This window comes from Arachis hypogaea, chromosome 3, assembly GCF_003086295.3.
Source record: "Arachis hypogaea cultivar Tifrunner chromosome 3, arahy.Tifrunner.gnm2.J5K5, whole genome shotgun sequence".
NCBI lineage: Eukaryota > Viridiplantae > Streptophyta > Magnoliopsida > Fabales > Fabaceae > Arachis > Arachis hypogaea.
The window spans coordinates 4,565,906-4,578,825 of record NC_092038.1 but is presented as its reverse complement, the minus strand read 5'-3'; the positions used below and the strand labels follow the sequence as shown (position 1 = coordinate 4,578,825).

Sequence of the window (12,920 nt, the reverse complement as noted above, 5' to 3'; positions counted from 1 at the left end):
TAATAGTTAAAAGCCTATGAATGATTCATTTTATAATTCGAATTTATATGTTTTCATAAAAAAAAGGGTTAAAAACCTATTATTTGTTTTTATATTTAATTATATAATATCATATTAATATTATACATAATTATATTAAAAAGAATGATTTAATTAAATAATAATATAAATATGATGCTAAAGTAACATATTAAAATTAAACTCATGATATTTGTATGTTGAATTAGACATGCTATGGAAATTACTAGAAAAATAACAATGAAAATGATTTTTAAGACTTTTTTGGACTGTATTTTTAAATATAGATTAAAGAAATAGAGGCAAAAAGTGTTTAGAACTATGATGCATGGATACTGACACGAATACAGAATATGTGAATTTAAAATTTTTATAAGACATGGGGACATAGTCTATATATAAAACATAAAGTATTTTTTAGATAAATTAAAATGATATTTTAGTATTTTTTTGATATTAAAATATAAATTAATTTTTTAATTATTTTTAATATATATTTTTTAATTATATAAAATATTTAAAATATATTATTTTAATCATTAATAATATATACTATTTCTAAACTCATTTTAAGAATACATATTAAGAATAAGTCTAGATTTGCTGACATATAATAGTATTTAAGTGTGTTCAAGCGTATTTAGAGAAGAATTTTTTAATTTTTTATTAAGACACGATTGGATACAGAAGACACGCATGTCGAACAAGTGTCCGTGTGTGTCGTGTCCAACACAGAGACACGACAAATTAAGAAAATGTTTGTGCTTCATAGGCTTAGAATGAGAAACAGAGAGATAAATACATAAAAAAAAGGTCTCAAAAATAGAAAAAAAATTGTCACTCCAAAATAGGATAAAAAATTCAATTAAAAGAAAGAAAATTTTGTTAACTTTTCTTTTTGTGTTATTCTCATAAAACTGACAAATTTTTAAATTTTAACTTTCTTCCTTTTTGTTTAAGAAAAGAAAAATTGATTTAATTTTTTATTCAAATTGATAATTTAGATGTTATATTTTTAAATTTGTGAATTTTGATTTTAACTTGATGATCTCTTTCTACCACTAAAAATTTGAAAATTTGTCATTTTTATGAGAACAAAATTTAAAAAAAAGTTAACAAAAATTTCTTTCTCTTGATTAAGTTTTGTGTCCTACCTTTTGGAGTGACAAAAGAAAAAGATTTATTTTTTTAGACTTTTTTTTATATGTATTTATCTGTACTTCTTATTCTAAATATTTTTTGTCTCTATTTTTTTTTGACACAGTTCAAAAAGAGTCTTAAGAATCATTTTGATTTTTATTTTTTTCTGTTAATTGCTATAGCATGTCTAAGTAACCATACAAATATCATGAGCTTAATTTTATTATGTTATTTTACTATCATATTTTTATTATTATTTAATTTAATCACTCTTTAAATAAATTATGTATATTGATATTATATAATTAAATATAAAAATAAATAATAGGTGTTTAACTGTTTTTATTCATAAATTTTTAACTATTGAAAACTTAAGACAACTTATATACCTTAATAGAAAAACTTATGAATCTCACATTTTTAATAATTAGAGATTTATAAATAATTAAGTTTTGTTAGAACATAGGTATCTTCCAAAAAAAAAAAAATTAAGAACTCATTTTTCCTTTATTTTCTTTCCTCAGTTTATAATAGATTATGAACTTTATGTTAAACTAACTTTATGTTTATAACATGAACTTTGTGTTTATAATATAAATTCATGTTAATATGATGAACTTTATGTTTATAACATGAAATTTTATGTTAACATAGAGTTCATGTTATAAACATAAACTTTTATATAAAGGCCAAATAATTCAGGGCAATTCTATTTAATTTGACTCTTGAATTATAATTGGTTATTTTAATTAAAATGAATTTATTTTTAATTATAATATTATACACTTATATTATCTTAAAGTATGGGATAAAAATAAATTTTTTATCTTTAATATTAATTAGTTATTTTTTTAATTAATAAATAATTAATCAATTTTTTTAATCCAATTTTATCGTATTAACCATGGTTTTAACTTTGACGCCACCTCCCAATGCCAGTCTCATTACCATCTTCATTGGCTTAACACTTATCATAAACCTCTACAATTTATCACAGATTATAACTAAACCGCTAAAAATTATAGCTGTTTATGCTGTATATGTGTTCGTTCGGATATATTCGGCAATGGGGTATGGACATGAAATTTTGGAAATCGCTATAAAATAATTGCACTCGCATGCAACGAAAATTCAATGGTTGGAACTTGTATATTAGATCATCAAATAATTTAATAATGTAAATTATCCTTAAAAAAAGAAGAAGAAAAAGGGAACTACAACTTCGAAGAGTTCTAGCTGAAGCCAGAGACTGAAGTTTGAGGCTGTCAAGAGTTCATGATGACAAAGACTTTCTATTTTTAATAACTCTTACGTCGTAGGCTTATCTTAGCTTAACTCGGCTTACACCAGCTTTTTGTCTCTCTTTTGGTTTCTCTTCCTTTATATAGAAGCAATCTTTCTTACACAGTTTTCCTCAGTCTCATTCCCTTTATGTCTCCTTACAACATACTAAAATAGATAGACAGAGAGGTAGATTGTTGTTTATTCAATCTTTTTTACACAGTTTTTTCAATTCTCAGTCTCATTCCCTTTATGTCTCTTTACAACATACTAAAATAGATAGACAGAGAGGTAGATTATTGTTTATTCACAATTTTCTGGTGTGTTTTGAGAATTCTTAAGTAGTTATTTTTTCGTATGTTTTAAATTTTTCTTTTGGCCCTCTTTGTGTGGTTGGTGAATTCTAGATTTTGATTGTAAAGTTTGAAACTTTTCTGAGTTTAAATGTGGGACTTTACTTGATACCTCACATCAAGTGCAATTCAGCAACTGCCTGCATTTGGTTCGTTATGTTCTGTACTAGTTTTGGTACATTTGTCATGGTCATTTGGAACTTGCGGCCAAATATTCAGGTTTTTCTCATTTTTACCATTTTTACCATTTTCAAAATAGAAGTTTGAAAGGTTAGAAACTAAATTAAAATTTAACCCAACCAAAATAGCAGTTTACCATTTTTTCTATCTGTCCAGAGAATATTTGTAGTTTAAGTTTTGATTTAATTTCCTACTCTTTACTGATGACTTGGCAGAAGTGTTAACTTTTCAGGCTTGTCGGACGCTGGTAATCTGGGAAGGAATTTCAAGTGGAAACTTGCCAACAAAAGAACTCTAACACAGGCTGAATTTTGATTTAATCATGGAAGATCAGTTTTTCTCTGAGGGAGAGGGAATTGGGTATTGGACACCTCCTGGCGCTCAATTCGATGGACCAAGCATGATAGACAACGGAATAAAAAATCTTGTATCAGAGGAGATGCTTGACAACCTCCCTGATCTCATGAACTTCGATAACCTTGCTGGTTGGGGTAATATTCCATCTGTGACTGATCGTAATTTAGATAATGGAATTTCATCACTTGCCTCTATGCAGTATTCTCCACCTGATGCATTCAATTTAGTGGAACAGGACAATGATCCATACTTTATGACAAAAGATTGTGGAAATTATAATGCTACTGAAACCTCCTTGGGTTTCGATGAGAAGGCTGTGTTACAGCAATTGGAGACCCAACTTGGGTTGTCAGAAGATGCAAATGATATGAATAACATAAATGGATCACTTCAAGAATTGAGTGCTGCTGACATGGGAAATTGCTTGGTGCCTAGACCATTTGCTTGGTCGCTTGATGAGAGAATGCTGAGGGCTATGGACTTGTTTAAGGAATCAGTTGGTGATGGAATATTGACACAAGTTTGGGCACCAATGAAGCATGGTAATGACTTCATCTTAAGCACAAGTGAGCAACCCTATTTGCTAGATCACATGCTAGCTGGATACCGAGACGTGTCGAGGCAATTTACCTTTTCTGCTGAAGATAAACCAGGGTCTTTTCCAGGGCTTCCCGGACGTGTGTTTATCTCCCAAATTCCTGAATGGACCTCCAATGTTGGGTACTACAATAAAAGTGAGTACCTGAGGGTGGAGCATGCAATTAATCACGAGGTTCGTGGATCAATTGCGGTTCCCATAATTGATACGCTTGCTGAACCACCTTGTTGTGCTGTACTAGAACTTGTCACTACAAAGGAAAAGACTGATTTTGACAAAGAACTAGAAATTGTTAGCAGTGCACTCCAGGTTGGTTTCTCTTTTACTCCCATTTGCTTGTTTCGCTTAATATTATATAATGTTTGGGAAACATGTTAAATGTGTTTTTTGTTTGATGTTTTTTCATATTCTTTTCACATTGTCATTATAGACTTGGATGTTTTACTACAAGGTTGTCATGTAGAAATTTCTGCCCTGGCTAAAAAAGTATCTTATGCATTCAATATGATGTTGTAACCATAGTTGAGGAGCAGTTAGGCAAGTAAAAAAAATTCTCTGCATATGAAATTAGTTCTACTTTGCCATAAGTGAAACTATAGAAATCATATGCAGTAATCTTTTGAATGCTATACTCATACATGCACATCTATTTATAGTGGGAAATCTTTTGATTTGTTTTTGCAGCTTGTTAATTTAAGGACTACTACGCCTCCACGACTTATGTCCCAGGTACTGTAAATAGAAGGGGCGAAAACAAAGTTGAACTTTCTGAATGATGTGTTTTCATCTGGATTTAAAAACTTCTTGATTATTTTCTCTGCAGTGTCTATCAAATAACAAAAGAGCAGCTTTAACAGAGATAATTGATGTGTTACGAGCTGTGTGTAATGCGCATCGTTTGCCACTGGCATTGACATGGATCCCCTGTTATTACAGTGAGGGAGTAGGAGATGAAGCTTCAAGGATACGGATTAAAGATGGGCGTAAAATTCCTGGTGAAAAAACTGTACTATGCATTGAAGAATCAGCTTGCTATATAAATGATATTGTGGTAGGAGGATTTGTTCATGCATGTGTTGAACATTATCTCGAGGAAGGGCAAGGTGTAGCTGGGAAAGCTCTTCAATCAAATCGTTCATCCTTCTATTCCGATGTGAAGGCCTATAATATTAGTGAATATCCCCTTGTTCACCATGCGCGAAAATATAAGTTGAATGCTGCCGTTGCAGTCAGGCTAAGGAGTATTCATACCAATGATGATGATTACATAATAGAATTCTTTCTACCTGTCAATATGAATGGAAGTGAAGAACAGCAACTTTTATTAGACAATCTATCAGATACTGTGCAGAGAATGTGTCAGAGTTTGAGGATAGTTTCGGATGCTGAATTACACGGGGTAGAAGGTTCGCAAGTGCAGTTTTCAAAGGAAGAAGGCTCTCATATGGCGCCGGATGGAGACCATGATTTGGTCCAGCCTATGTCCATGACGAACAATGAAACTGAAGCTGCTCATAACCAGGTATATCTTAACAGTTGCTTCATTTGAGAAATCATTTATTATAATTTATGATTCAACTTTGTAGGCAATGGATGGATCAAGAAAGCAGACTGAGAAAAAGAAAAGTTCAGTGGAGAAGAATTTTAGCTTGAGTGTTCTCCAGCAATATTTCTCCGGTAGTCTTAAAGATGCGGCTAAAAGCCTTGGTGGTAAGACTACTACAGCTTTGTCCCTGCAGATTTCTTTTAACTTATTCAATCATCATATATTTTGGGTTAGATGATAGATTCTGGTTCTAAAAATATATAGATGATAAATATTTGTGAAAAAACACCAAGATGATTATTATTGACAAGTGATTCTCCTTGAACAGTTTGCCCAACAACCCTGAAAAGGATATGCAGGCAACACGGAATTTCAAGATGGCCATCGCGCAAGATCAATAAAGTTAATCGTTCGTTAAAGAAAATACAAACCGTGCTTGACTCAGTCAAGGGTGTGGAAGGAGGACTGGAGTTTGATCCTTACAAGGGGGGATTTATGCCAGGAGGATCAAGCAACCAAGAAATTAATGCACATAAAAGTTCTCTCTTCGGGAAGAAATGTTCTGGTAGCAAAGGTGAGAATTTAGCTTCTGCATTCAGACATGCTTATATCTAATTCCAAGGGTGAGTTGAAGAAAAACAAAGCTTTTTTCTGTTGGTGTAGATTCAAAACCAATAGCCATGGATGATGGTGGATTACGGCAGGAACCCTTTCCGGTTTCTATTTTGGAAAGTTCTTGGTGTGATATAGCATATCACAGTCCAAACACCCTGGTTGCCGATGAGATGGCTGACAAGCTCGGCGAGCATCACAATCCCACTACTTCAAGCATGTCAGACTCGTCGAATGGCTCTGGCTCAATTTTGCGTGGCTCTCGGAAATTTGAGAAGCGGAAACATTTGAAAGCCAAATCACCTTGTGTTGATAGTGGATCAAAAATTAATGTCAAAGCTGTCTACAAAGAAGATATGATCCGTTTCAAGTTTGACCCTGCAGCTGGTTGTCTCCAGCTCTATGAAGAAGTTGCAACAAGATTCAAATTACAAATCGGATCTTTCCAGCTGAAGTATCTCGACGATGACGAGGAATGGGTGATGATCGTAACTGACTCAGATTTGCAAGAATGCATAGAAATATTGGATGATCTTGGCACCCGTGCTGTGAAATTTCTTGTTAGCGAGACATGCCTAGTGGTTTGAGTAGCCGTGGCAGTAACAGTTGAGGAATACAATGAACCACAAAAAATCTTTGATCCAAATAACTCCAATGACACATTGAAAATACTTCATGGAAATGTCTTCATCTGGCTTGTGTGGCTAAAAAGCAATATTAGTAAAATATTGTTGACAGACGAATTCTATGTGACAACTGAATTCTTCTATCAACATATTTCATTAGCATTGTCTTTTAGCACACAGTCAACGTTTCTATGAAGTTTTTTGGATGTGGCATTAAAATTATTTGGATCAAAGATTTTTTGTAGTTTAATCTTCACAGAGGAAAGAACCTTGAAACATGATCATGCTTTAAGATTCTTTCTTTTGTAAAGATTAAATAGCTTATAGAGTTTTATAGTTAAATAGTTATAATTAACAGGGAGATAAATAGCTCTAGGTTGCTTTTATCCCAATTTTTGTATAAAATCATCAATAATTTAGGATAAATATTGTAAATAAATTTTCATATAATTTTGTTGTTTTTATTTTCATAGGATAATCTAATTAATAATAGAAATTAATACCGTTTTCAGTGTATTGCCTGTGAAATTGTGTGTTGGTTAAAGTCAAAGAAAAAGAGCTTATTATTTATTTTTTTAATAACATAATAATATTATATTAATAAAATATTATTAAATTTTAAGTGATCCCAATACATCTTGCCTGCATATACCATATACTATACATATATATCTCCGATTTGAATTGGTCTTAATTGATCTCTTATTACTTCTCCTAAAATACGTATTACTAAGAGATAAGGATAACATAATTTGAAATTCAAAAATTTATTATTTTTGGATCACCAATTTAATATTCCATTCAAAATACTTTTTCTTATAAAATAAGTAGATTCTAAAATAAATATTTATGAGTTATAAATAAAAAATTTTATTTAATAGAATTATTTTTATTTAAAGATTCTATTAAAATTAAATAAAAATGATTCTAAAATTTTATTTCTTTGATTTTATTAAAAAATATAACTATTTAAAACTATTTTAATTAATATTATATACAAATTCTATATTCTATTAGAGAATAGAATCCAACTAATTCAAAGTATTTCAACGTTTGTATTTTTTATATAAAAAAAACTTTTTAAATTTCTCGTAGAAATTGATTGCACTGAAAAATCTTTTCTATTTGAAAAAATTTTTGGGAATTTTTTAATCTTAAAGTGCATTTATTTGGAACTGCCACGTATCTAATACAATGATAGTGATTGTGCATATGAATAAGCTTTCAATACTGTCCAAAAACCTTTCCTTTTGTAAAGAATTTTTTGAATTTTTTTATTTCAAGATGCGTTTTCTTTAGAACTGCCATGCATCTAATATAGAGATAGTGATTGTGCTGTCCAAAAACCTTTCATTTTACAAAGAGCTTTTTGGATTTTTTGGATTTTTTTGTTTCGAGATGCGTTTCTTTGGAACTGCCATGTATCTAATATAGTGATAGTAACTGTACTGTCCAAAAATCTTTCCTTTTACAAAGAGCTTTTTGAATTTTTTGGATTTTTTTATTTCGAGATGCGTTTCTTTGAAACTGGCATGCATCTAATATAGTGATAGTAATTGCGTTGTCCAAAAACCTTTACTTTTACAAAGAGTTTTTTGGTTTTTTTTTATTTTGAGATGCGTTTTCTTTGTAACTGCTATATGCATCTAATATAGTGATAGTGATTGTACTATCCAAAAATCTTTCCTTTTACAAAGAGCTTTTTGGATTTTTTAGATTTTTTTATTTCGATATACGTTTCTTTAAAACTGCCATGCATTTAATATAGTGATAGTGATTGTGCTGTCCAAAAAACCTTTCCTTTTACAAAGAGCTTTTTAGATTTTTTGGATTTTTTTATTTCGAGATGCGTTTCTTTGAAACTGCCATGCATCTAATATAGTGATAGTGATTGCGTTGTCCAAAAACCTTTCCTTCTACAAAGAATTTTTTGGATTTTTTTTTTATTTCGAGATGCGTTTTCTTTGTAATTGCTATGCATCTAATCTAGTGATAGTGATTGTCGTGTCCAACAACCTTTCCTTTTACAAAGTGCTTTTTGGATTTTTTGAATTTTTTTTATTTTGAGATGCCATACATCTAATATAGTAATAGTGATTACACTGTCCAAAAATCTTTCTTTTTACAAAGAGTTTTTTGAATTTTTTATATGCATTTCGTGCGTTTCTTTGGAACGGCCATGCATCTAATATAGTTTATTTTTTTTAGATCTTGAGATGCGTTGTTTAGAATTACCATGCATCTAATACAGTGATAGTGATTGCGCTGATAAATAAACTTTTAATGCTATCCAAAAATCTTTTCTTTTTTACAAAGAGTTTTTTTGGATTTTTTTTATTTCGAGATGCGTTTCTTTAGAATTGTCATGCATCTAATATAGTGATCAGATTGCGTTGTCCAAAAACCTTTCTTTTTACATAGAATTTTTTAAATTTTTTGGATTTTTATATTTCGATAGACGTTTCTTTGGAATTGCCATGCATCTAATACAGTGATAATGCTTACGCTGTCCAAGAACCTTTCCTTTTACAAATAAATTTTTGAATTTTTTATATGCGTTTCGTACGTTTCTTTGATTATAATTAAAAATTTTTATTTAATAAAATTATTTTTATTAAAATTAAATAAAAATAATTTTAAAAAATCTGTTTCTTTGAAATTTTTTTATCTCGAGATGCGCTTTTTTAGAATTACCATGCATCTAATATAATGACAGTAATTGCGTTGATGGTTAAGCTTTGAATGCTTATCTAAAAATCTTTCCTTTTTTCAATAATTTTTTAGATTTTTTTGTATCTCAAAGTGCGTTTCTTTAGAGCTGTCATGCATTTAATGTAATTTATTTATTTTTGGATCTCCTTGATAGAAATTTTTTATCATTGGACTAATTCACATTTTTAAATTGTATTTGATATATAATATATTAATTTTTTTGTGTTTTAATTTTATATAGCTTACTCTATACTTTTAATGTTAATAGGATTTTTTAAATATTATTTTTCATATTTTCTTATTTTTTAATTTTATATAAATTTTTATATCCTTTCAATGTTAATAAATTCTTTTTAATAGGTATAAATTGAGTTAAATTCTAATTTATTCTAACATTTTATATTTACTTTTTGTTATATCACTATATAAATCAACATTCACTTTATATAATTTTTTTATCTCTTCTCACATAATTTTATATCTCTTTTTTTTTTCCTACCACTTTTGCTAAATATATGTAGTAAGTGACTATGTAATTGTATTTATTAGGAAGAAAATGAAAAAGAAAATGATAATGACTCAACTAACCATAAAAAAGAAGATTTAACTTAAATTACTTTTTAATCTTTTTTATTTTAATTGAATTAATTTTAACTATTTTATTTCTACTTCTCATGTGCCTTATTATTATAGCTTAGGATTTTTTTTTTCATTTTCTTTCTCACTCTCATGACATTTATTTTTCTTTAGATTACTCTATAATTTCATATTCTCTTCTTCTCTACTTTTATATAGGATACTATATGTCTTCAATGTTAATATTATTTCTCTTTATTAGCTATAAATATAATTCATCCTCTTTTATACTTATTCTTTCTTATGGTTATTATATAGTGTTACAATTTAGGATTCTTCATTTTTCTTTTCACTCTTATGTCATTTATTTTTTTTAGGTTACTTTGTTTTTTATAGTCTCTTACTATTTATTTTTATATAAGATACGATATGATTTTAGTGTTAATATTATTTCTCTTTAATAGGTATAAATTGAATAATAAAAAATAATTCATCCTCTTCTTTCATACTTACTCCTTCTTATATTTTTTATATAAATCAACATTTATTTTACATATCTTCTTTATCTTCTCTTTCACATAATATTATGTTACTTATTTTTTTCTTCTATTTTTACTAATATTTTGTACAAATATTTAAAAAATTTAGTTGATAGCCACAATTCTTTTTTTAGTTTGATAAACATATGTATGAAGTAATAAATTCTTAAAATACTATATATATATATATATATATATATATATATATATATATATATATATATATATCCGATTTGAATTGGTTTCAATTGATCCCTTATTATTTTTCCTATGACACGTATTAGTCAGAGATAGGAATGACAGGATTTGAAATTTAAAAATTTATTATTTTTGGATCACTAATTTAGTATTCTATTCAAAATATTTTTTTATAAAATAAATAGATTCTAAAATAGATATTTATATGAGTTATAAGTAAAACTTTTTATTTAATAGAATTATTTTTATTTAAAAATTATATTAAAATTAAATAAAAATAATTCTAAAATTCTCTTTCTTTGATTTTATTAAAAAATATAACTATTTGAAACTATTTTAGTTAATATTATATACAAATTCTATATTTTATTAGAGAATAGAATCCAACTAATTCAGAGTATTTCAATGTTTGTATTTTTTTATACAAAAATTTTTTTTAAATTTTTCGTAGAAATTGATTGCGTTGATGAATAAGCTTTCAATGCTGGACAAAAATCTTTCCTATTTCAAAGAATTTTTTGAATTATTTTAGTCTCGAAGTGCGTTTCTTTGAAACTATGATGCATCTAATATAGTGATAGTGATTGCGGTAATGAATAAATTTTTAATGCTGTCCAAAAACCATTCCTTTTACAAAGAGTTTTTTTATTTTTCTTATCTCGAGGTGCGTTTAATTTCTTTGGCACTGTCATGCATCTAATATAGTGATAGTAATTGCACCGTAGAAAAACCTTTCCTTGGTGTGTTTCTTTAGAACTGTCACGCATCTAATATAATGATAATGATTGCGTTGTCCAAAAACATTTCCTTTTACAAAGAGATTTTTAAAACTGTTATGCATCTAATATAGTGATAGTGATAGTGATTGCGCTAACCAAATATTTTTTTATCTCGAGCTGCAACGCATCTAATATAGTTTATTTTTTTTGGATATCGAAGTGCGGTCCATACATTTAATATAGTTTTTTTTGGATCTCGAGGTGCAATTTTCTAGAACCCCATGCAACAAATAATTTTTTATTAGGTTTAAGAGTCAGAATTTTCTTTTGAGTCCATGCATCTAATATAGTTCTTTTTGGACATCGAGGTACGGTTTTCTAAAACCGCCATGCAACAAATTATTTTTTATTAGGTTTAAGAAAGAGTCAGAATTTTCTTTTGAGTAATGCAAAAGGGCAAATAGTGGGAATCAAACTCGCGTCTTCTCGTTGGCAAAGATAAATTTTATTATTGGACTATATTTACATATTTGAATTATATTTGATACGTAATATATCAATTTTATTTGTGTTTTAATTTTATATAAATTATTCTATGCTTTTAATATTAATAGGATTTTTTAAATATTACTTTTCATATTTTTTTTATTCTTTAATTTTATATAAGCTATTATATTCTTTCAATGTTAATAAATTCTTTTTAATAGGTATAAATTGAATTAAATTTTAATTTACTTTCACATTTTATATTTATTTTTTGTTATATCACCATATAAATCAACATTCACTTTATATAATTTTTTTTATCCTTTCTCACATAATCTCATATCTCTTTTTTTTTCTACCACATTTGTTAAATATATATAGTAAGTGACTATGTAATTGTATTTATTAGGAAGAAAGTGAAGAAGAAAATGACAATAACTCAACTAACCATGATAAAAAAAAATTTGACTTAAATTACTTTTAAATCCTTTTGTTTCTAATTGAACTACTTTTAACTATTTTATTTCTACTTCTCATGTGCCTTATTATTATAGTTTAGGATTTTTTTTTTCATTTTCCTTCTCATTTTCATGACATTTATTTTTTTTAGATTACTCTATAATTTTATATTCTCCTATTTTTTATTTTTATATAGATTACTCTATATTTTTTATAGTCTCTTATTAATTATTTTTATATAAGATACCGCATGATTTTAATATTAATGTTATTTTTCTTTAATAGATATAAATTGAATAATAAAATATAATTCATCCTCTTTTTTATACTTACTCCTTCTTATATTTTCTATATAAATCAATATTTATTTGATATCTTTTTTTTATCTTCTCTTTTACATAATACGGAAAAGCTCTGCATACAAGCCATTAGGGCTTGTATGCTTTACAAGTTTATTAAACAATAAATTTAAAATACGCGCTCCTCCACGTACGTTGATTACACGCGCTATATAATATCC

General features: G+C 27.8%; 1 protein-coding gene across 3 annotated transcripts; it reads left to right on the top strand.

Annotated features, from left to right (window-relative positions):
• The first annotated feature begins 3,159 nt into the window (after positions 1–3,159).
• LOC112788953 (protein NLP9) lies at positions 3,160–7,226 on the top strand. 3 transcript variants are annotated; one of them, XM_025830643.3, is made up of 7 exons: positions 3,160–3,463; positions 3,557–4,236; positions 4,612–4,656; positions 4,751–5,449; positions 5,514–5,637; positions 5,802–6,047; positions 6,137–7,226. In XM_025830643.3, exons 1-7 carry the CDS (start codon positions 3,295–3,297, stop codon positions 6,670–6,672), a joined length of 2,499 nt encoding a protein of 832 aa, XP_025686428.1. In that variant the 5' UTR covers positions 3,160–3,294; the 3' UTR covers positions 6,673–7,226. The 3 variants fall into 3 exon arrangements, with proteins under 3 accessions (XP_025686428.1, XP_029151202.1, XP_025686431.1); XM_025830646.3 differs by having other exon boundaries at positions 3,324–3,463; positions 3,565–4,236; XM_029295369.2 differs by having other exon boundaries at positions 3,160–4,236.
• Positions 7,227–12,920: the final 5,694 nt, after the last annotated feature.

What these genes read in the sequence shown, in the direction of transcription:
- LOC112788953 (XM_029295369.2), top strand. Translation starts at nt 3,295, where the DNA reads ATGGAAGATCAGTTTTTCTCTGAGGGAGAGGGAATTGGGTATTGGACA. An exon ending in TGCGGCTAAAAGCCTTGGTG is followed by an intron (nt 5,638 to 5,801) that starts GTAAGACTACTA and finishes CTCCTTGAACAG; the next exon opens with TTTGCCCAACAACCCTGAAA. An exon ending in GAAATGTTCTGGTAGCAAAG is followed by an intron (nt 6,048 to 6,136) that starts GTGAGAATTTAG and finishes CTGTTGGTGTAG; the next exon opens with ATTCAAAACCAATAGCCATG.